General features: G+C 39.8%; 1 protein-coding gene across 1 annotated transcript in view; it reads right to left on the bottom strand.

The window, feature by feature from the left end:
- Positions 1-23,588, bottom strand: part of Poln (DNA polymerase nu) — a 123,652-nt gene that overhangs the window by 48,794 nt on the left and 51,270 nt on the right. The window contains exons 10-12 of the mRNA XM_077803143.1: positions 12,298-12,355; positions 11,293-11,370; positions 10,285-10,399 (exon numbers count right to left, since the gene is read on the bottom strand). Of these exons, the coding sequence (XP_077659269.1) occupies positions 10,285-10,399; positions 11,293-11,370; positions 12,298-12,355 (251 nt within the window). The remainder of the gene's footprint in view (positions 1-10,284; positions 10,400-11,292; positions 11,371-12,297; positions 12,356-23,588) is intronic.

The raw sequence follows: 23,588 nt of genomic DNA, 5'->3' as shown, positions 1-23,588 counted from the left end.
ACATGGAGTATAACTTGCGTTCCTGTGGTTGTCCATGATGTGGTGTCACACTCGTCACATCTTCATATATGAACAAAGGAAAGCTATGTCCAGTTCCTTCTACTGTCTTTCCTCTTCTCATCCCTCCCCTCCCTTCATCCCCTTGTCTAATCCAATGAACTTTTATTCTTCCCTCCCTCCTCATTGTGTTAGCATTTGTATATCAGAGAGGACAACAAGAATACATTTGATTACACTCCTCCCACACAACAAAATACCAAATCTTTGCATGGCGTAAGATAACATAAGAAAAGTCAAAAGACAAACCATAAACGAGGAAAATAGTTGTAACACATTTCACAAAGGAGAGGCTAACACCTCTCACATACAGTGAAATTTTAAAAATTGAGAAAATAAAGACCAAAACAAAATTTTTATGGAAGAATGGGCCATATACACAAATAAAAATGCTAATAAAAAAGGATATTAGAAAATTATCTGTATTAGGTCAATCCAAAATGAGGCAATTCTACAAAAGAACTTACTTGAACTCTTCAAAAAAGCCAACATTCTGAAAGCCAAAGAAAGGCTGAGGAGCTGTTCTAGATGAAATATAAGACAAGACATGATTTGAAGCTGGAAACATCTGCTATATGGATATTTTGGGACAATAAGTCAGGTTTTAACATGGCCTGCATATTAGATATTAGCATTGTATCAATGTCCACTCCCCTGCACTCAACAACTGTTACAGGAGATATGTCACTGTTCTCAGAAAATAAAAGACCCGAGCACTTACAGGTGAGGAGTTATGATGTCTGTAACTTAACCTCAAAAGGCACAGCCAAATAGTAATAAATACATGAATATAAATTTATATAAAATAATACGTATGTATCATGTATATTTTAGTGTTTAATATATATTTAGATATATAAAACACTAACACTCTTACTTGAAAACTACTACTAAAGAGCTAACATCTTGACATGTGACAGACTTGTATAATCAATTCAGCTTTTGTAAATGTTTGGCTTTTGTTTGTAAATCAGAAAGTTAAAACAAAGTTGGTAGGTGGTTTTCTTCAAATCCTGGGGAAGGGAAAGATTCTAAAACAAGTCCACCAAAATCCTAAACATACAAACAAACTCACCTACCTTAGAGTCAGGAACTCAGTTCTTTAAGAACACAAAGAGAAAGATATATCCATACTTGAGGCTAACATCCAGATTTAGAAGGACTACTACAAATCAATAAGGCCGACAGACAGACAGACACTAATATAAAAATAAATGAATTGTGAGATTATATTTTATAAGAGAAAAAATACTGCTAACTACACCCACCAGATTGGCAAATGAAGAAAAATGGTCTGATGATTTCAGTTGTTAGAGAGAATATGGAGAGATGGCAATTATGTTGAGAAACAGTTGTACAGTTATAATAACTATTTTTTAATGCTCTTATCTGGTAATTATAGCATCTCTGTCATGTCTAGGTCTATTTCTATTGATTGATTTTTTTTTCCTCCTAGTTATACATAATATCTTTGCTCCTTTAGATGCTTGGCAATGTTTTTTTTTTTTTCATACTGAGGATTGAACCCAGAGGTGCCATTTTTTTATATTTTATTTAGAGACAGAGTCTCACTGAGTTGGTAAGTGCACCACCACACCTGGCTTGCAATTTTTATTAATGACAGACATTGTGACTTTTACATTGTTGGATACTAGATTTTGCTGTATTCCTTAAAATAGTTTTGGACTTTGTTATGGAATATAGTTAAATTACTTGGGAACATGGTAATCATTTAAAGTATTAAGTTTTGTTGGGAGGGGCCCAGAGTAGCCTTTGGCTTAGGGTAAATTCTCTACTAATGGAGACTACTCATGCCTGGAGCGAGGTCTTTCACCCCAGTTGATGGGAAATGAACTATTTCTGGCACTATGTGAGCTTGGTAATTATTTGGTTGCTACTTCCCAGTGGTTCTTTCTTCTCACATATTTTAAGATCAGGACTCAGCCAAAGTCTGGAGGGACCCATCTGCAGAATCCTCTCCATGCATTTCTTGTTGTCTGGACCACAGAAAATGAGCCTCACAATTCTAGCTCTCTAGTCTCCCGGGACTCTGATATAAATCTACAGTTTAGAGAGGTCAATGGGATGTTTGGATTTCCCTTCTTTGTGCTTCAGCCCAGAAACTTCACCAGGTAGGAAGACTGGGGTTACCTGGTTTCCCTTCTCTAAGGGATTGTAGTCCTAGATGCCTGCTGTACGATATCTGAGAACCGTCGTTTCATCTGGCTCTAGATGCTAAGAGACATAAGCCTGTCTTTTCTCACTCCATCGTGGCCAAAGTCCTTTGCTTGTTGTCTTTCCAAGTGAGGCAGGAGAACTAACATGAAAGAGCAGGTAAAACTCCTGTGCACCTGGAGGCCTCTCTGGTGACCACAGGGTACCTCACCCCAGAGTGGCTATTCCATCTCACTGTAAGAGGAAGCAGTTGATTTATATGCCATAAAAGTCTTCTTTGCATCCTGTCCATTGCCTCAGGGATGGATGTAAACATCACTGTTCCCCTGCTTCCAGGTCTGACTCACAACAAAACAAATGATCTTGCCTGCAAGGATGGAAGTCTCCAGAGATCCCAGGCTGGTCCTGAAAGGAAAGGGATGGGGCTCTCCCTAGGCTGAGTGCCACTCAGCACCAGACACGCTCAGCCCAGGCATGGCCTGCCAGCTGCTCTCAGGTGAGCTGCTGTGGGGTGGTGGCCTCTCACACCTTGGGTGCTTCTTTTCTTAAACTGCCTGTGTACAGACTTCACCTGACCCATCTTCTGATAGCTCGTGATGAAGAATGGTGGAACTAAGTGATGCCAGGGAATGGCTGGCATGTTCTGGGAAGAGGAGTTCACACACAGGCGTTGGGAGCACATGATGGTCTAAGCCCAGCACCATGAGGAAGCAGATATGTAACCCATGACCCCAGATCACCCCTGCTTGCTTACAAATATCAGCAACATTCTCATAAGACAAGTTCATAAGGGGCCCTGTGTGAGGATATCCACTGTGGTGGTGTTTGTGGTGGCAGGTGTCAGAAGCAGCCTGCATGTCCGTTACCAGAATGGACAGGTAAAAGGGAGCAGAGGCATATGATGGGGGTGCAGGGGCTTGGAACAGGCGGAGAAATGGACAGGGTGGGCATTGGCAATGTGACAGTCTCAAAAGCAAAGGATCCGTTGGGAAAAAAATGAAATGAGAGGAATGGCATCTATAAGACAAGACCATTTCTTTTTTTTAAATATATTTTTTTAAATTGTAGATGGACACAAAACTTTTATTTTGTTTATTTATTTTTATGTGGTGCTGAGGATCGAATGAGGCAAGCGCTCTACTGCTGAGTCACAACCCCAGCCCCAAGGCAACACCATTTCTATCAGTTAAAATTAAATGCACACACTGGGCTGGGGCTGGGGCTCAGTGGCGGAGCGCTTGCCTAGGACATGTGAAGCACTGGGATCCTCAGCACCACATAAAAATAAATAAAATAAAGGTACTGTGTCCAACTACAACTAAGAATTTATTAAAAATTATATACACATAAAATAATATAAACAGCTGTCCATGGACTGAGACCGCTGAAACTGTGAGCCCCACAAAAAAACTTTTCCTCCTTAAAATTGTTCATCAGCTCTTTTGGTTACAGTAGCAAAAAAGCTGATTAAAACACCTGAAGAAAAGATTAGTGAATGGAAGATAGACAAAAGAACTGAAGATCAGACAAAATACCAGACTGAGATGTAGATAATAGAAAAAAAGAAAAGAGCATAAATAAGAGACACATGGAACATGGTGAAAATCTCTAAAATAGGTCCAGCCTCAGTTCCAAAAGCAGAGGAAGAAGAAGGGAGTGGAAATTTTAAAGAGATAAGAACTAAGAAGTTTCTAAAGCTCATGAGAGACACATGTAAAAGAAACACCACAGATCACAAGACACAAAGTACCCATCTCTGCATGACATAAAATTACAAAAAAACAAAGAAAAAATCACAAAAACAGATAGAAAAATTATTGATTCCCTTCAAAGAAACAACAACACAAGTGACAGTGACTTCTTAACAGAAATAATGGAGAAATTATACAAGTTTTAATGTGTGTCAAGCATTTGTTCCATACAACTGTGGTATGGAGCAATAATGTGAATAACTTTTGAAATTATATAAACTATGCTTAGTAATTTGTATTAAGAATTGGTACCACTATACAATACCTTTTTTCCTTGTATTAAATCTTTTAAATACTGGTTTCATTAAAAAAAAAGAAAAATAGAAAAAATAACTATCAAGTTCGAATTATCTCTATAGCAAAAATACTCTTAAAAATAGAGATTAAGGGCTTAAGGGCTGAGGTTGTGGCTCAGTGGGGAGAGCACTTGCCTCACACATGTGAGGCACTGGGTTTGATCCTCAGCACCACATAAAAATGAATAAACAAAAAAATACATTGTGTCCATGAATAACTAAAAAATATTTTTAAAAAATAGAGATTAAGGGGCTGGGGTTGCTTTAAGCATCAAATAATCATAGAATATTTCAGCTTGGATTGGTGATTCTGTGGGAAGTACAGCTCTCAGAAACAGAATCGGCTCCTTCCACTTGACTTTGGTCAGCTCCATGCTCCTGAGACACACCCACAACTCATTTAGAGATGTGTCCTCTCTCCAGATTTCACTGCAGGAATCTTGAGTTATTGGGAGTTTGTGGGAAAGGCACAAACTTTTAATGCTTTCTATTCTTTTCTTTCCATAGATGTACAAATATAAGGATCTTAATTGTTTCAGATGTGTTAGCAATAGGCTTCAGGGTCACTCACACCTTTGATTATTTGAGTGTTTTATTTATTTATTTATTTTAAAATATATATGGTAGATGGACATGATACCTTTATTTAATTTATTTATTTTTATGTGGTGATGAGGATTGGACTCAGTGCTTCATATACGAGGCAAGCTCTCTACCACTGAGCCACAACCCCAGCCTGATTTGTGTGTTTTAATTTACAGACCTTTTAAAACTTATCTTTCACTGGGTGAAGATGAAAATCATTGACATATTCCAACTTTCTGGAATCTCATTATTCCCTTTCATTCCTACTCATATACTGGCCATTTCTTTTCCAAGTTTGTGCTTCTTCATTGTCACATGCAGACAATAGCAATCCAAGCATGTGCTAGCATTTTGTTGGCCCAGCTCTGCCTAAAGCCACAAGCTCATTAGGGTTATTATCTGCCCTACAAATAATCACAGTGATTAGTTATCACATTTTATTGGATGCCATCTTTTAGCCTCCAATAGACATATTGCAGCCAGTGCCATGTTTTAGGATTTGATACAGCAGGCCATAAGTCACCAACTCCTAAGATCTCATGATTATCTAGCGGTGGGAGTGGGAGGGCAGCTCTGAATTCTCCCGATTCATGTGTCCCTGCTTTTTCTCTGGCACCCATCTGTCAAATTGTGGCTTCACAGATGATTTCCACTACTCCTCCCAAATTCCATCTTTTTTGGGGGGGCACAAGGGATTTAACTCAGGGGTACTTGACCACTGAGCCACATATCAGCCCTATTTTTAGCTTTTGCTGAGGCTGGCTTTGAACTCACGATCCGATCCTTGTGCCTCTGCCTCCCAAGCAGCCAAATTCCATATTTATATAACTTTGTAATCTTAAAAGCTTTTCAAGGAAGTTGTTACTTTTTGATAATGTCACTAAATATTTCAGAATACTTGCCTTTCTGCCTTTTGTGTTTCAAACAATAAGGCTTTTAGAAGGAACAAACATTTTTACGTGTAGTTGATCTGCCTTTTTTTACCATGTACTATTCTAGTCCTCTGTTTAGAACATAAAAATCATTTCCACAGCAACTAATTATACTGTAAGTCACAAATGCAGAATTACTACTGCTGGTAGGAAATTAGAGGCAACCACAATACAAATATTAAAAGCTCTTATTTCTGAAGGTCTCCCAAACACTAATAAGAGCTAATAAAATGCAGGGAAGACATACAAAATATCCAGTGTAGACATGAGCTCTTCAAGCTGTCTTTGTGCATGATCAGCCTGATATGAATCTGAATACAATTCTTTTCTACCATGTGTATTATGCCTTTGTCAAAAAACAGTTGAGCATATTTGGTGAGTCTATTGCTGACTCTTCTTTTCTGTTCCATTGATCTATGTGTCTATCTCTCTGCTGCACATTAAGTCTATCAGGAAGTGATTCCTCCCAGCTCATTTTTCGTCAAGATTGTTTTAGCTTTTCTAAGGTCTGTGCCTTTTCATACACACTTTAGAATAAGCTTTTCTGTGTCTATGGACACCTTGCCTGAGTTTTAAATAAACTAATAAACCACATTACAAACCTACGGGTCAATCTAGGGAGAACTGACACATTCATATGTCAAATCTTCTGTACCATGAACACAATATATCTCTTCTTTTATTTTTTAAAATTTTTTTAGTTATTGATGGACCTTTATTTTATTTATTTATTTATTTATATGTGGTGCTGAGAAGTGAACCCAGTGCCTCACACGTGTGAGGCAAGCCCTCTACCACTGAGTCACAACCCTAGCTCTACAATATATCTATTAATTTATCAGATGTTTGATTATTTTTATCAGTACTTGTCATTTGGGGCATAATATTTTCTCAACTGAACATTTAAGTATAGATAATCCTCTCCCACTGTGAATTGAAATGTTGTAAGGTGATAAGGGAAGGTAATTTTCCTAATCTACCAAACATTGCATTTTAGGAACACAGTATACTGAAGAGAGCCAACTGTGCCGACCCTGTGACCACAGAGGCCTGGGAGCTGCGACTTGATCTCACTGTGGGAAGGTAGAGAGAGCACACATCACTAGCCGGGGAAGTGACTGAAATTGTATGCGTTTGGTTTTCACATGTGGCACAGTGAAAATACCTAAAGCTGAACCACAGCAAGTTGGGGACTGTCCATGTCAAAGAGAATACTCTTTGGCATAACTGTAAATGGTATTGCGTTTTAAATTTCACTCTCTGCATGTTCACTATTATTTTATAGAAATGTGATTGATTTTTGTGTGTTGATTGTGACTTGTTGGAATCATTTGTTCTAGGAATTTAAAAAATATTTTTAGTATATTCCTTGTGATTTTCTAGACAATCACGTCATCTTCAAATAGAGAACTTTTCTTCTTCCTTTACAATCTGTACATCACTTATTCCTTTCTCTTATCTTTTGCAGTATTAGAACTTCAATATGCAGTCTTAAGCCTGGTATGGTGGTGCACACCTGTAATCCCGGGTACTCGAGAGGCTGAGACAGGAACATTTCAAATTTAAGACCAGCCTGGGCAACTTAGTAAGACCCTGTCTCAAAAAATAAAAAGGATTGAGGTTGCAGCTCAGTGTAGAGCAGCCCTGGGTTCAATCCCCAGTACCACACATACAAAAATAAATCAATATTAATAAATTGTTCCTGCTCCCTGGGAAAACATTCTTCCTTTTCCCATTAAACATGCAGTTGCCTTTTATTTAAAAAAAATATGATCTTTGCCAGGCTGACATTGTTTCCTTCTATTTCTAACCTGCTGAGAATTTTTATCATGGATGGATGTCAAATGCTTTGTCTGCATCTGTTGATACTATCCTTTTATTCTTTAGCATGATGATACAATGGATTGCATTGATTAACGCTGCATTCATTCCAGGAATAAATTTCATTTGGACATTGTATAAATTTCACTTATATATCATTGGATTTGGTTTGTAACATTTTGTTGAGGACTTTGCATGTAAGTTCCTGAGTAACGTTAGTCTATAGTTTTGTTCTACTTTTCAACTTTCTTTGTCTGGTTTGGCATCAGGATTAACACTAGCTTCACAAATGAATTGGAATCCTTCCTGTTCTGGTTTTTTTTTTTTTTTTGGATTAGGTTGTATAACTTAACTTATCTTTAGATATTGGATAAGATCCTCCCATGAAGTCATTTGGACTTGGGGTTTTCTTTTTAGGAACTTTCACTTATAAATTCAATTTCTTTAATAATTACAGGAATATTCAGGTTGTCAGTTTCATTTGAGTTAGGCTTTGGTAGTTTGTGGTTGTCAAGAAACTGGTTTTTTGAAAACAAATTTGCTTCCAATATTCCCTTATCACCTTCTGAGACAAGAGCTGTGGGACAGTGGGAGGAGCTGCACAGGGAAACACCAGGCAGAGAGGAGGCACAGTTAGGAACTTGAACCTCACTTAGGTAAGAGGGTCCTCTTTTAAGATTGAGAAAAGGGTAGAGATTTGTGAGACAACAGAAATGTTTGGAGTGGCTGACGAGACCAGGTCCCTCTCAGGTTGATGACCTTAATGTCACAGGAACTCAATCATTCCCACTTTACGACTTTCCCCAGTGCCTGGGCTGCAAGACGGGGAGGTGGCATGGGCATCACCCAGGACTAGAAACCAGCAACCAGGGAGGAGAAGACAAAAGAACACTGAGTCCAAAGGGGGCAGCCATTGGGGCTGAGTGCCAAGGCGAGGGGGTCCATGCAGTTCTTCACCTGCTGTCTATCCCCAGGCCTGACTTGGTGTCCAGCACCATCAGGCATACACAGTTGGGGCCCTTGGAGCTCAGCATGGTGCAGGGGAGAGACAAATAACACAACTGCAGCCCCACTGTGTGACAGGTACAGGGTGGGAGGTGTGGGGGGTAGGGCTGGACAGCTGAGCACAGGAGTAGGGCAGTGGGGACCAAGCATATGTCTGGGGTGCCCAGAAGTAGGGAGCTTAGGCCAGAGAGGACACAGCCAGGACAGAAACCACTGGGTATGGAAGGAGAGAGTTGCAGAGGGTCCAGAGCAAGGCCAAGGAGGAAGGTGAAGGTCGGGACAGGAGACGAAGCCCCTGAAGATGGCAGATGGCTGGACTTTGGTTGGAGCTTATGAGCTGCACTTGGCTCCTGATGGTTCTGTACTCCACAGAATCATATCCATCATGTCCATCCAGGACCCCTCTTTTGGGCTTGGCAAATATTCCATTATTCCTTGGTTTTGCTGCTTTGCCCGATGTTCCAAACAAACACATTTCTACAACTATTCACACTTAAGTCCATCTTAGTGCACAATAATTTTCTCACTCCCTACCACCTTCTCATAAAATATTTCCTGAATTTTATTATTCAAATGAAAGTCCTGTAGCGCTGGTATTTTTGGAAAATGCACAGGAAAGTATGAACTCTGCACTATTCACTCATTTTTTTGAGAAAACTTCCGTGAGCCCCTTGGCTTAGTAGAGCACATCAGGGAACTGAACTGGTACTCAGTGGATAACATGTGCAGACAGAGAGCAGCAGAGCTGGGGAAGGTCAGGATGGTACCAGGGAAGCCCCCAGTACATGCCTAAGGGCAGGCTTAGATAAGGCTAGGGAGAGCTTCCAGAGCCCAGGGGAAGGAAAGGCCCCAGTGAGACAGGTGGCTGGTATACTGGGGCCCAGCCAGGGAGGACCAGAAAGTAGGTGGCCCTGGGGCCAGAAAGCAGCCAGTATACCTGTCCTGGACAATGGGAGATGGCCTTGCCTCTGTGGAGCTCATATGCCTCCAGGAGGAAGCACAGGGCCCTGTGTGGGGAGAGCCTTACTGGAACTGACCTCTAATGATCCTGAGGTAAGAAAATAACAGGAGATAAGGTAGGAGAGGTGGGAGGAGGGCCACAGTGGGGCAGCCTGAAGGAGAGGACCAAGGTGAGAAAAGGGGGTACCTGAAGCTGCTCAGAGAAGGAACAGTGATGGCAGGCACAGCAAGCTTCCAACAGCTAGCCCACTCTGCCCTCCTCTTCCTCATAGCAAAATCCTAACTTTGTGAAGATAGTGATGAATCTGGGCCAATAAAACCTGAGGCCAACTGTCTCCAGTACTTTATGAGGCAGACCAATTCAGGCATGGACAGCCAATGGAGCCCATCACTCCTGCCCACCTCACCCAGCCTTGACACTTGCTCTCCTTGGCCACCCCCACCCCCAGCCCTGGGCTCCCCTTTCTTCCTGTGTGTATTTCCAACATTCCTATCACATTCTTCTCAGTGGTGAAGATCCATCAGTTCTTTCAGAATTAGGAAGCTCTTGGCACCCTGGCTATCTACATCTTTTCAAAATGATTAACTACTAGAGAAAAACTGAATTTCTTTCTTATGAAAATAGCCTTGGAATAACTTCATACTTTTAAACTCATGTTAGCATTCCTACAGATCTGATGATATTGTGGCTCAATATCTTACCACTGTGAAGCCAGGGTAGAAAACACATCATCTCTTTCAGATTCCTGGAATAACTTCAAAAGTTCTGGATCTCCAGATAAGTGCGCAAGAATGCGCAATTCAATCTGTGAAAAGTCTGTTAGACAGAGCTCTGTGTCAAATGGGAATTCACCAATGATGGCCTGCTGTTGCTCACCCAGCCACCCTCAGATTGCTTTCCCTATCCAGGGTTGAACTTAACGTCCCCACTTCCAAGGGCTAGACTCCTCTGGTCATATGATCACCCCAGTGTCACCTCTGTGTCAGCTGTCTGAAGACACCCTTTGCCTTCTGGGAGGCCAGCAAGGCCTCCCTCCAGGACAGGAGTGTTTATTTATTACTTCATTCAGTGCACACATCACAGTTAGTAAGGGCCTTCTATGCAGGCTGTGCTCTTGGGTTGCATTAATGAGCAAAATAGCCAAGTTCCCTACCCTATGGAGCTCACATTCTCAAGGGGGACAGTTTGAGTTACTTGGTATGTCAGAAGGGGAGAAATGAAATGGAAAACACAGACCAAGGTAAAACGATTCGGTCTGGGCATGAGTAGTGTGTGTGTGCAGGCAAGTGCTAATGTGAACAGTCAGTTCCCCAATTTGTAGACACTTGTAGACCTAGACCTCACCAAGAAAGGGATGCTGAGTGATATGTGAGGAGGCAAAGTGGGAGCCCAGAGGCATCTGGGAAGTAGAGGAATGACATATGACCAGCAGCCAATGTGGCTGCCTGGAGTGAGCAAGGGGTGGGAGCTGAGACGAGGACTGAGGAAGGCAGCCGATTGAGTAGGCCACGCAGGGTGTGTGCCATCTAGATATGGCAAAGTGCAGGGACCCTAGAAACCAAAGACCATATTTGCCTTAGGATTTAATTGAAGAAATTAATTCTGTAAGTACCTTTGAATTATTCAATTTGTAAATATTTGAACTGCATGAAAACACAATGAGTGAGCTACAGTGGTACAGATTATCCTCCATTGTTGCTAGCACATACCTGCTGCTAGGAAGATGTGGCCCCTGGAGGAAACAAGCAGGGTTCTTGGGGAGATGGTGAAAGTTTCATCTTCTTTACCTAAATTGTCATTGCAAGAGCACATAGTGAGTTTGGTTGTGAGTGCACTTGAAGATATTCCTCAGTGTAGAGTTATTTTAATACCACCCAAAGTTAAGAGTTTAGATTCTTAATTCTTACAACTATTTTTATTAATGTAATTTAAAAGAACATTATTACATAAAGCTAGTGAGATTTTCTTGTTGAAATTTCCTGTTTTTTTTTTCTAGAGGTTTTGACAAAGGGAAAAGCCAAATATTGATGCCTGAACATTCTAGTAAAAGTGCTCGAGACTCTGAATTTCACTGTTAGATCTATGCAGGGCCATGCAGTTGTGATTTTCCCACTGGAGAAATCTGAAAATGGCATAGGAGGCAGAGTGGCTGGTGGTCACCTTCCATGGACTCTGTTTGAGTGTAAACATTTATGTTTAGAAAGGGCCATTTGTGGTGCTTCATTGTGTGCCCACAGCCCAGGGGGAAGCAATGGCCCTGAAACAAAAGGTTGGGAATGGGCAACACAGCACCAATTTGTCCAATTGGAGCTTCCCTTTCTCAGAAATGTGAACATCAGCATTACAGTAGAATAACTCAAGAGAAAAAAAATTGTGTGTGCTTTTATAAATATTTCCAGTAATTTTCAGACTTTAATAAAAGCCAGTGCTACTGTATGTAAGTTCTTTTTTTCTTTATCAGGAAGTTGGTGGGAGAGAGATAGTAGGAGGGGAGTTATAATTACTATCTATTTTAACTTGTAAGCTGCTAAAAGGGAGGTCCCATATCACATCAGCTACTCTTTATTTTTTCAATGTATATTTAAATCCTGGTCATGCAAACAAAGGAGAACTTCAGCAAAGTGGAGCAGTTAGTTATAGAAAAACAATTATAAAACACTTCTAAGTTTTAAATATGTTACCCAAGATTTTAGTAAGGCAGAAAGAAATATTACCTTTAAAATTCAGAGGCTTAGCAATTTGAATTGAGTGCTTGGAAATACCCTGGATATTCTGTTAATAATAACAGGAAAATAGCTTTAGCTAAAATATATATTCTTAAATTAATATGTACCATTTAAGGGTATTTAAAATGCAATAATATTTTATTAAACATGAACAAAATAAGCAATCCAATGTTTCCTGCCTATTAATATTTACTACATTAATATGAAACACAGTTTTGGGGGAGATGCTACTAAGTACAGTCAGTAAATCTGAGAATAGCTCTTACTGGCTGTGTGAACCTTATTGTAATTACATGCAATAACTTCCACAACAACCCAAATCATGAAATCTATATATTGTACTTTTATTTAAAAGCATACTTGAAGATGAAAATTCTGGCCTCTGTCCCTAGTTTCCCCTCCCCTGCTGCCCTACGCACTCATTGGCTACTTCTATCTCAGCCCCTCTGTGGCTGGCAGTAGGTGAAGCTGCATCCCCTGCGAACCCCAGAGGGCCATTTGTTGAGCACCACTGCTCTGCACCTTTACACCTGGGGTAAAGGGCAGTAGCTTCTAGCCTGTTCCCACTATTCTAATCATGAGAATTTCTGTTACAATCCTTCTGATCCTTGGCAGGACAGTAAATGACACCCACTTCGTCTAGACATGAAATCCTTTTGGTGCAACTGATTATATCTGATGAATTCTTCCATAGTGGGAACTGCTGAGCATCAAAGCCCTGCTGTCTTATAGGGTTGCATTTTAATGTCCAAATGCTTCTTAGTAAGGGTGCAGTTAAAAGTGGTCTCAAGGAAATTTAGAAAATATGTTGGATCTTTAGCAATTTGGGAAATGCAAATCAAAATTTCACTGAGATTTCATCTCACTTCAGTTAAAATAGTAATCATTAAGAATACAAATAATAATAGATGCTGGTGAGGATTTGGGAGAAAAAGAAAACTTTTACACTATTGGTGAGATTGTAAATTAAACCATTATGAAAATAAGTATAGGGGTGCTTCAAAAGACTAGGAATGGAACCACCATACAACCCAGTTAGCCCATTCTTTATGGTATTTATCCGGAGAACCGAAATTAGCATAGTGATACATGCATACCATGTTTATAGCAGCACAATTCACAATAGTCAAGTTATGGAACCAGCCAATGTATTTATCCACAGATCAATGAATTAAGAAAATCTAAAAATGCAGTTTTTATTTTAAAAACATAAAAATGCAGGGTTTTTTTTTTTACAGTTTTTACTTGGCCATGAAGAAGAATGAAATTATGCCATTTGCAGGAAAATGGATTGAACTTAAGAGCATTATACTATATTAAGTGAAAGTGGAGCCAGAGTCAGAGAGTCAAGGGAAATATGTTTTCTCTCATGTGGGAAAGCTAAAGAGAAAAAGCAAAAAATGGGGGCAGGGAGCTCATGAAATTAGAAGGGAGACCAGTAGAACAGAGGGAGGGAATCCTGGGAGAGGAGCAGGGGAGGAAAAGGGAAGGTACTGAGGGACAAAATTGATAGTGATTTTTAGTTTTTTTTTTAATGTTGTATGTCACAGTGAATCCCATTATTATGTATAATGATAATGTCCCAATTAAAAATATGTTGAACAGAATGAAAAAGAAAATACAAAATGTCAAAATTCATGGAATGTAATTGAAGCAGTACTTAGAGGGAAATTTCTAGCAATATATGTGTTGAAAAAGAATAAAGATCTCAAATAAAGATTCTACCTCTAGAAACTATGAAAAAAGAGTAAATTAATTCCAATATAAGTAAAAGAAAAATAATAAAAGCTTAGATTAAATTAAAAATAGATATCAATAGAGAAAAATCAGTGAAACCCAGAACTGGTAACAAAACAATAAAGCTTATAAAACTCTAGTCAAACTGTTCAAGGAAAATATAAGATTAAAAAAATGACCAATTTCATGAATGAAAGGGAGTTATCACTACAGATTCTACAGAGATTAAGGACACTAAAAAAATATCATGAGCCATGACATGCTTATACATTGGGAAACTCAGAGGAAGATGGATGATTCCTTATGTGAATGACCAAAATTAATTCAAAATTCAAAATCTGAATGAACTGCATATATTACAGATATTGAATTAATAGTTAAAAAGCCTTCCTAAAAAGAAAATTCCAGGCCCAGATGAAAGATAAGTCTTAATTCTTATAATTTTATGTTGCTTCAATACCCATTTTGAATTTGTTTACCTTTCTCATATCAGAAGCAGAGCTTGGTCAACCTCGACAGTTTCCAGTTCTCTGCCTTCTTTCAGTTGTTCAAGATGCTTGACCCAGGCATCTATCTTATACAACCATTTCATGGGAGCTGCTTCCCTAGGAGGCAGCTAGATGTTTAACTCACCCCAGTGACCCTTCCCTCTTACAGACTGTGAAGATAGGCCACAGTGACCACCTCTGCTCCTAGCATGACTCCATAGGGCTTGTGCCTTCTTGCTCCAGACTCACCAATAAGAGATCTTTCCTTGGGGCATCTGCTTGGGTAATGCCCTAAACCCTAACAAAGGTTTCGACCCACAAGTCTCTTTCAGTCTGTCTCTCCACTACTGCTGGTTGAACATTCCAAAAGGCTCCCTGCTTCCCACTGGTCCTGGGAGTTTGCTGCCCTGTCTCTGGGGTCTGTAAGCAATACACTGCTGCTATTCATGTGTGTTTTGCACGTTGCCTTTTCTGTGTCTCACCTAACTAACATGACTGAACCTTCTTTCCAGGTAAGCACTCTCCTAGAGAGGGCTATTTTGGTAGGAATAAACTGGACACAGGTCAGACAAAGACCACAAGGATGTCTACTAGTATAAACAAGTTTCCTGAGAAAGGACACCTGGTCAAGGATCACTTAGCATTAGGCTACCTGCTAATGGTGAAAGGCACATCATAACATCCATGGCTATGTCTTCTGGAACCATCCCACACATCCTAAATAATGAAAAGATACCCCGCATATGTGGATTGGGATACTCAGTATTAATATGCCAACCTCACAAATTGATCTATAACTCAACACAGTCCCAATTAAAATCCCAGCAGGGTTTTTCATAACTTTTTAAAAAAAATCTATTTACTTATTTATTTTTATGTGGTTCCTAACTATTAGCAAGCTGATTCTATAATTTATGGGTCTTAACTTTTGAGAAAATCTTCGTGACCTTATACTAGAAGAGTTTTTAAATATGTAACAAAAGCACAATCCATAAAATAAAACAATGGAAAACTGGGCTTTATCAAACTTTTTTAAAAACTATTTTTCAATGTAGATGGACACAATACCTTTATTATATTTATTTATTTTTATGTGGTGCTAAGGATCGAACTCAGTGCTTCAGACAAGCACTCTACCACTGAGCCACAACCCCAGCTCTTAAAAACCCTGTTTATGGAAAACACTTTTAAGGTAATGAAAAGCAAACTTTATATTGAGAAACTGGTTTTTATTTTATTTTATTTTTTTGTGAATCATATCTTATTCAAAATATATGAACAACTAAAAATGCCCTGAGCAATGAGAGGTACTTCTATTATGGTGGAGTGAGGAACATGTTTATTCTAAAAAGTCAGTATTTACTCTGATTACCAATGCTGGACATCAGAAAAAAAGAAAAACACCAACCAACATCACTCATAAACAATGACAGAACAAACCTCAATCAAATAGTAGCAAACTGAGTTCAGCAACATAGAGAAAGAATTACATACCATGACCAAGTAGGAGTTATCTTGGGAATGCAAGATTGGCTTAAAATCCAGAAATAGTTAATGTAATAAGTCATATTCACAAAATAAAAGATAAAAAGATAAAAGATAAATTATCTCAATAGAACAGAAGGAACAACAACAAAATCCAACATTCAGTCACATGAAAATATCTCTAGGAAAAGAAAGGAATTTTTTTGACCTAACAGCACCTGTGAGATTTACTCCCTATGAGTAACTTTGGCAGCTGACGCTGCTGTGCAAGGCAGGCCTGTCTCCCGTCTGTTAGCATGCCACACCAGCATCAAGCCAGACTGTGGCTGACAGGGAGGCTCTGGGAAGCGCTGTGCTGCAAGGATCACTAGCGGACAGGAGCCCAACTCCTGATGCCTTTCCCGGAGCACACGACACGTTTGCCTTCATGAGAGCTGCTCCACGGTGAAAGAGGAATATATGTTTCTGGTTTGTCCAGAGAAAGTAGTAAAGTTTAAATTTATTGTTCTCAAATGAGTTATGAAGGAAGACATTTAATAATTAAATGTCAACTTCTATGTTTTTATAATATAACAAATAAACGAAACCTCACAAAATATCTGATTTATGTAGTGCACTTTGCTATATATGATGTGTACTTTGAACATCTTAAGAGAAAATATATTTTATTCTTTGGCCACATGGCAAAAATGTCATCCTGAGAAAGTTTTATTTTTACCTTCCACAATGGCTGACAGAAATCAACCCAATCTGTAGGCACCACAAGCCTCAAAAAGCACTTCTCTGTTATCCTCAATATCCATTCTGTTCCTGGCGACTTGCCGAGGTGCAAATGGCAGCTCTGGTATCCACTACAACAGAACACTTCGGCCAGTGACAGTATCTTACTGTTGGCTGACAGGGTGTGGACATGCCATGAAAACCAGGCAAATGCCATGCACCCCAACTCAAGACTAGAGCCACACAAAATCACTGAAGCAGAGAAAGTGTGTTCAGTCCGTGTCCCTCTACGAAGTGCCTCCAACATGTCTAGAGACCAGAGCTATTAAAATTAAATAATCCGCTCTTAAAAATAGAACCAGATTTTGTTGTGTGTGTCAAGAATACTACCAAAATTGTCTATCATGCTCAGAATTTTTTCAACAAAAATGTATTTTTATTTTTAACAGTTTTAGAGAATTGTTGTGAAGTCAGTTCAGAGTTCTGACTACCCCAAAGAGTTCCCTCATCCTTGCCACGTTACAGTAAACTAAACTTGGCACTTTTTCCAGATCCCATCATTTTTACAGGATGCACTTTTCTGCTTAGGACCCATCCAGGACACCACATGACATTTGGTCATCACACCCCTCAGGTTCCTCCCAGCTGCGACAGCTTCTCAGACTTGCCTTGCTTTTTGAGGATTGGTCAGGCAAAGTGTCCCTCGGTTTGGAGCCATGTGATTTTTTTCTCATAGTGATGGTGGGATTTTGAGTTATTTGGAGGAAGACCACAGAAGGAAGGTGCCATCTCATTATGTCCCATCAAGTGAACACACTATTGACAAGACCTGTGGCCATTGACATTGACTTTGATCACCAGGATGAGGCAGTTCTCTAGGCCTCTCCAGCATAAAGTTGCTTTTTTATTTTCCCCTTTCCTACACTGTTCACTTGGCAAGCAGGTCACTAAGCAGGGCCCATACTTAAAGTGTCACACAAAGCATTTTTTTGTGTCTGATGAAAGACAAAGGGAAAGAAGGGTGTGTTTGCCACAATTAATGACAAACCAGTACTGATACATTATAATGAACAAAAGTGAGATTTCACTTAAGTCTCCTTTGTTTTTAACTAATGTCCTTTCTTTCTTTCTTTCTTTCTTTTCTTCTTTCTTTCTTTCTTCTTTCCTTTCTTTCTCTCCTTCCTTCCTTCCTTCTCTCTCTCTCCTTTCTTTCTTCTTTCTTTCTTTCTTTCTTTCTTTCTTTCTCTCCTTCCTTCCTTCCTTCCTTCTCTCTCTCTCCTTTCTTTCTTCTTTCCTTTCTTTCTTTCTTTCTCTCCTTCCTTCCTTCCTTCCTTCTCTCTCTCTCTCCTTTCTTTCTTCTTTCTTTCTTTCTTTTCTTCCTTCTTTCTTTTCTTTCTTTCTTTCTTCTTTCTTTCTTTCTTTCTTTCTTTCTTTCTTTCTTTCTTTCTTTCTTTCTTCTTTCTTTCTTTCTTTCTTTCTTTCTTTCTTTCTTCTTTCCTTTCTTTCTTTCTCCTTCCTTCCTTCCTTCCTTCCTTCCTTCCTTCCTTCCTTCCTTCCTTCCTTCCTTCCTTTCTTTCTTTCTTTCTTTCTTTCTTTCTTTCTTTCTTTCTTTCTTTCTTTCTTTCTTTTTTCTCTTTCTTTTTGTTCCAGGACCCCAGCGAGGTCGCCAAGCTGCATTGAATCATCACCTCTTCCAGGACTCCTTTTAGCTGTGGTACTTTATCGGACATCTTTTTTTTTTTTCCCCACAAAGACCTTGACAGTTTTGAGGAGTACTGGGCAGGTATTTTGTAGAGTGTCCTCACTTGGTATTTGTCTAAGTTTCTCTCCTGATTATACTGGGGCTCTGGGACTGGGGAGGAAGAACACAACAGTAAGGTGCCTGCCATGCTCATCTCGTCACATCAAGGGCACACTGTCAACGGGGTCCATCTCTTTGGATGTCGAACGCAATAGCTGGGCCAAGCTGATTTCTGACAGGTTTCCCCTGTATGAAGCTATTATTTCTCACTCTTTCCATTCTGTTCTTTTTGGAAGGAAGACAGTAAGCATGGCCCATACTATTGGAGTGAGGGGTTACATCCACTGCCTTGAGGACAGAATACCTACAGAAATTATTTGACATCCTTCTGCAAAAGAGATTTATTTATTCTTTCTTATTTGTTTATTCACTTGTTTATATCGATATGGACTCATGGATATTTATTTTATGCTTTGGATTATATCCCGATGCTACTTTGTTATTTAGATTGTTCATACTTTAACCATTGAGATCTCTCTCAGTCAGCTCCTGTGTCCCTCTGGCCCAATCTATTTTTTCCTTTAAACATTTTATTACTTTCTGGTAGTATAAGACATCCCAGCCTCATCTAATATGTTTTCTGCCCAGTCCTAGAATCAGCCCTCTTCCCCTGGAGCCCTAGTCTCTTGATTAGAAAGTGATGTTAGATGACAGGACCTAGTTGCTGGGTGCCGGGTGTGCTTAACTGCTTCTAGATCCTCTCAACCAACAGAGAAAGGAAATACAGGTGTGGTCTGATCTATGTGTACACACATATCTCTAAGTACTTCCATATGTAGCCATCTGTATCTACACGAAGTTCATCAACATGATTTCACACCAGTGTCTCCAATTCTATCCCATTGCCACACAGATCATTCTAACAGTGAGAAGCCTGGTTACCACCATCTACCATCCATCTATTTAGCTATTAATCCAGAGCACATGCAGAGTGTATCAGAATTGTTAATGTGTACCCCATGGAAAACAATTGTATCAACTAGTGTAAGTGACTATGTTCAGTTCTCCTACCTTTTGTTTTCAAGACTGCCTTCATTTAAGGTCCCTACCTCCCCTTCCCTGCACCCCAATTTCCCTTAGTGAGGTCATTTCATTCATTTTTAAATTTTTAAAATTTGTTTTAATTAGTTATACACGACAGTAGAATGCATTTATGCACTTTGATACATCATACGTAGATGGGGTATAACTTATCATTTTTCTGATGGTACATGTTGTAGAATCACATTGGTCATGCAGTCACATATGTACCTAAGGCAATAATGTCTGTTTCTTTCATTCTACTGTCCTTCCTATCCCATATTCTCTCCCCTCCCCTCCCTTAACTCACCTCTAACTAATCTAAGGTAACTATTCTTCCCTAGTTCCCCCCTCCTTATTGTGAATTAGCATCTGCATAAAACAGATGCTAATTCAAAGGCCAAGAAAATATTTGGCCTTCGGTTTTTTGGGACTGGCTTATTTCACTTAGCATGATATTCTCCAACTTCATCCATTTATCAGCAAATTCCATAATTTCATTTTTATTTAAAGCTGAGTAATATTGAATATATATACCACATTTTCTTTACCCATTCATTTGTTGAAGGACACTTAGGTTGGTTCCATTGTTTAGTTATTGTGAATTGAGCTGCTATAAACATTGATGAGGCTGCATCACAGTAGTATGCTGATTTTAAGTCCTTTGGATATAAACCAAAGAGTGGAATAGCTGGGTCAAATGGTGGATCCATTCCAAGTTTTCTGAGGAATCTCCATACTGCTTTCCATAGTGGTTGCACCAATTTGCAGTTCCACCAGCAGCGTGTGAGTGTACCTTTTCCCCTACATCCTCACCAACATTTATTGTTGCCTGTATTCTGGATGATTGCCATTCTGACTGGAGAGAGATGAAATTTTAGAGTAGTTTTTATTTTCATCTCTCTAATTGCTAGAGATATTTAGCATTTTTTCACATATTTGTTGATCAACTGTATTTCTTCTTCTGTGACCTGTCTGTTCAGTTCCTTAGCCCATTTATTGATTGGGTTATTTGGCTTTTTGGTGTTGAGGTTTTTTTGTTTCATACTTTTTTAGTATATATTTATTTTTAGTTGTTAATTAACATTTATTTTATTTATATGTGGTGCCAAGAGTCAAACCCAGTGGCTTATGCATGCCAGACAAGCACTCTACCACTGAGCCACACCCCAGCCCCTTTTTCATACATTTTTATAGAGTTGTATTGACCTGTTACATGCTGCTTCCCATCCAGCGATTCCTCTAACCTCATAAATTGTTTTTTAAAATTGCATTAAGGTTCATGCTTGGTGTTGTATATGCTGTGGATCTTGACAAACATGTGGTGTTTAGCCGTCTACCATTGCAGTATCACACAAAACAGTTTCATCACTAAAACAAGCCCAGACTTTACCTGTTCACCATCACCTCCCCACCTATTCCCGAACATCTGGCAACCACTCATATCTTCATGGTCTCTACAGTTTTGCCTTTTCCAAAATGTCATATAATTTGGAATCATGGTATGCAGTTTTTCCAGATCAGCTTCTCTCACTCACAAATTAGAGATTCATCCATGTCTTTTTGTGGTTTCATAACTTATTCCTTTGTATCACTGAAGGATATTCTTCTATATGGATGTATCATAGGTTGTTTATCCCCTCACCCACTGAAGGACATCTTGGTTTCTTCCAGGTTGGGGTAATAATTAGTATAGCTGCCATAAGCACTTGTGTCCAGGTTTTTGTGGAGACGTAAGTTTTCACATCAGTTTGATAAATACCTAGGAGTGTGATGGCTGGATCATACAGTATTTAGTTTTGTTTAAATGTGCCAAACTCTTCCAAAGCAGAAGCATTTTTTTTTAAATTTTTTGTTCCCAGAAGCAATGAATAAATTGTCTATTGCACTACATCCTCACCAGCAATGATGACGATTTACAGCAATTTCAGCGATTCTAATAGGTGTGTAGTGGTATCTGTCTTAACTTCTCCTTTTCTTTCATGCTACACACTCCTCATAATCTTTCAAGTCTCAGCCCAAGCCCTCTTTCCTTGAGGAAGAAGACTCTAGCTTCCTACTTGAGCAGGGTTTGGTGTCTGTCGCAGTGCCCTTGACAGCATTCTCCAAATATCAGACCAAATACTGACCACAGACTCATACAATTCAGGTCCTGATTCCCCCTTTCCAGCTGCCTAGCATGTATAAAGTGCTTAATAAAATGTGTGGTCAATGGATGAATAAAGCCAAAGGGTATTAAAGCTCATCAGTAACTGAACACTGAGTGCACATGATATATAAGTGGCCATTTACGTATCTTAACTCCTTAGTTCTACTTATGTGTTTTGCAAGCATCCAGTATTCATTAAGTACCACTAGACATGGGGGCAGCAATTCAAATGAATTCAGACACAAGTTCCCATCTATCATAATGTGTGCATCATACACATAAATTATGGGACTCAAGGTTCACATGGACAAAACTGGAAAAGAATTGCAGGAAATCTCCATGGGTGCTCTGAGAGAAAGGAAGAGTACTTCAGGTCCCTGAGGGGTGGCACTAGGAAATACATATGGTAAGCAGCTGTAGAACCATGTGTTCCTTTTGTAACCATCCTCCTCCAGCAAGGCCTTCCTGGAGGTGGTGGCAGTCCACAAGAGTTCTCCAAAGCTGATGCCTTTCCCATCGCTTTGCAGCAAGACCTGTGTGCCAGCCAGGCCTGTGAACCTCTGCTCACATACAGGGTGTTACTTTCATACATGCATACATGAAATGATGTGCAGCTCCTAGTCAGACAACCACCAAAGTCAGCAAACAAGTCAGACACCACCCAGCAGACCAGAACTCAACACACAGGTGGGACTGGGCCCTTCTGAGGAAAAGGAAGAGAGAAATGATAACTACGTGCAGACACCACATGGCCAGGAGGGGCTGGGCTTCCATGGACCTCCTCAGGTGTGAAGTTGGCTATCCATGCTGATTCCAAATAGTAATATCTGTACATTTCCACATGAGCCTTCAAGTCAGTTTGTTGGAGTCCATGGTGTATTATTTATGTCATGTCAGTTCATCCCCTTGAATTGACCACACATGAAAATGAATGCCCAGGTCCAACCCATAAGCTTGAACCATGAGACCATGCTTGTGAGGCACTTGAACACAGGAGCTGGGCACAGGGTGAACAGTGAATATAATGCAATCGCACAGATGCAGGAGCTCTTAAAAAGTTCCCAAACTATGGACCTTTAAAAGCAAACTGGGATCATTTTCTTAGTTTTTTTCTCTTCTAGGGTGTAAACTTTTCTGCTGTTGGTGTGGATATAAAAGTGTACGAAAATCACTTTCAAGCTCCCTGTGTAAAAAAGCACAGCCAGATTCTCCAGGACATAGAGGTGCACCAGTGGGAAAGCCATGTGATTGACTTCTACTGCTTACTCTGGGCAGACAAGTCTCTGGTGGCAGCTGGAGAGAAAAGTGCCAGTGGTGGAAAGTAGGCACTCCAGCATTTGCTTTCATGGAGAACTTTGGTGTGTACAAAGAAATAAGAGAACTTAGAAAAATTCAATGTTAAGAGCTTTTATTTCACATTCAGCAAAAGGTGAGGTGCCAAGGTGACATTTAATTCCACATGAGGCATTAGTTAAAAAGTCAGTAGTTGTAAGTGAAATGCTAGGCAGGGGGAGTGTCAGCTGTGGGTGAAGGATACTATACCCCTGAGCATACTACCCACTGCCTTTCTGCTTGGGTGTCATGAGGGCCAGAGCTCCAAACTGCAGGTGCCAAGCCTGGGAGATGGGGGAATCCCAGAAACAGTAATGGCAACGCTGCTCTCACTTCATCCTCCCATGGCCTCTGGAATGAGGCTGCAGGGCCAGTGACAGGCACTGAAGAGTGAATAGAATAAAAGGTTATTTTCATACTAACACAGCAAAGGAGGTGTTACCTTGTTCCATTTAATGGATGAGAAAACAGGTTTCTATAAGTTAAGTGATTTGCTAGAGCCGCACATCTAGAAAATAAGCTGGGATTTGAACTCAAGTCTGCGTAA

Source organism: Urocitellus parryii, chromosome 10 (assembly GCF_045843805.1).
Source record: "Urocitellus parryii isolate mUroPar1 chromosome 10, mUroPar1.hap1, whole genome shotgun sequence".
In the NCBI taxonomy this organism is placed as follows: domain Eukaryota; kingdom Metazoa; phylum Chordata; class Mammalia; order Rodentia; family Sciuridae; genus Urocitellus; species Urocitellus parryii.
This window is presented reverse-complemented; position numbering and strand designations above follow the sequence as displayed.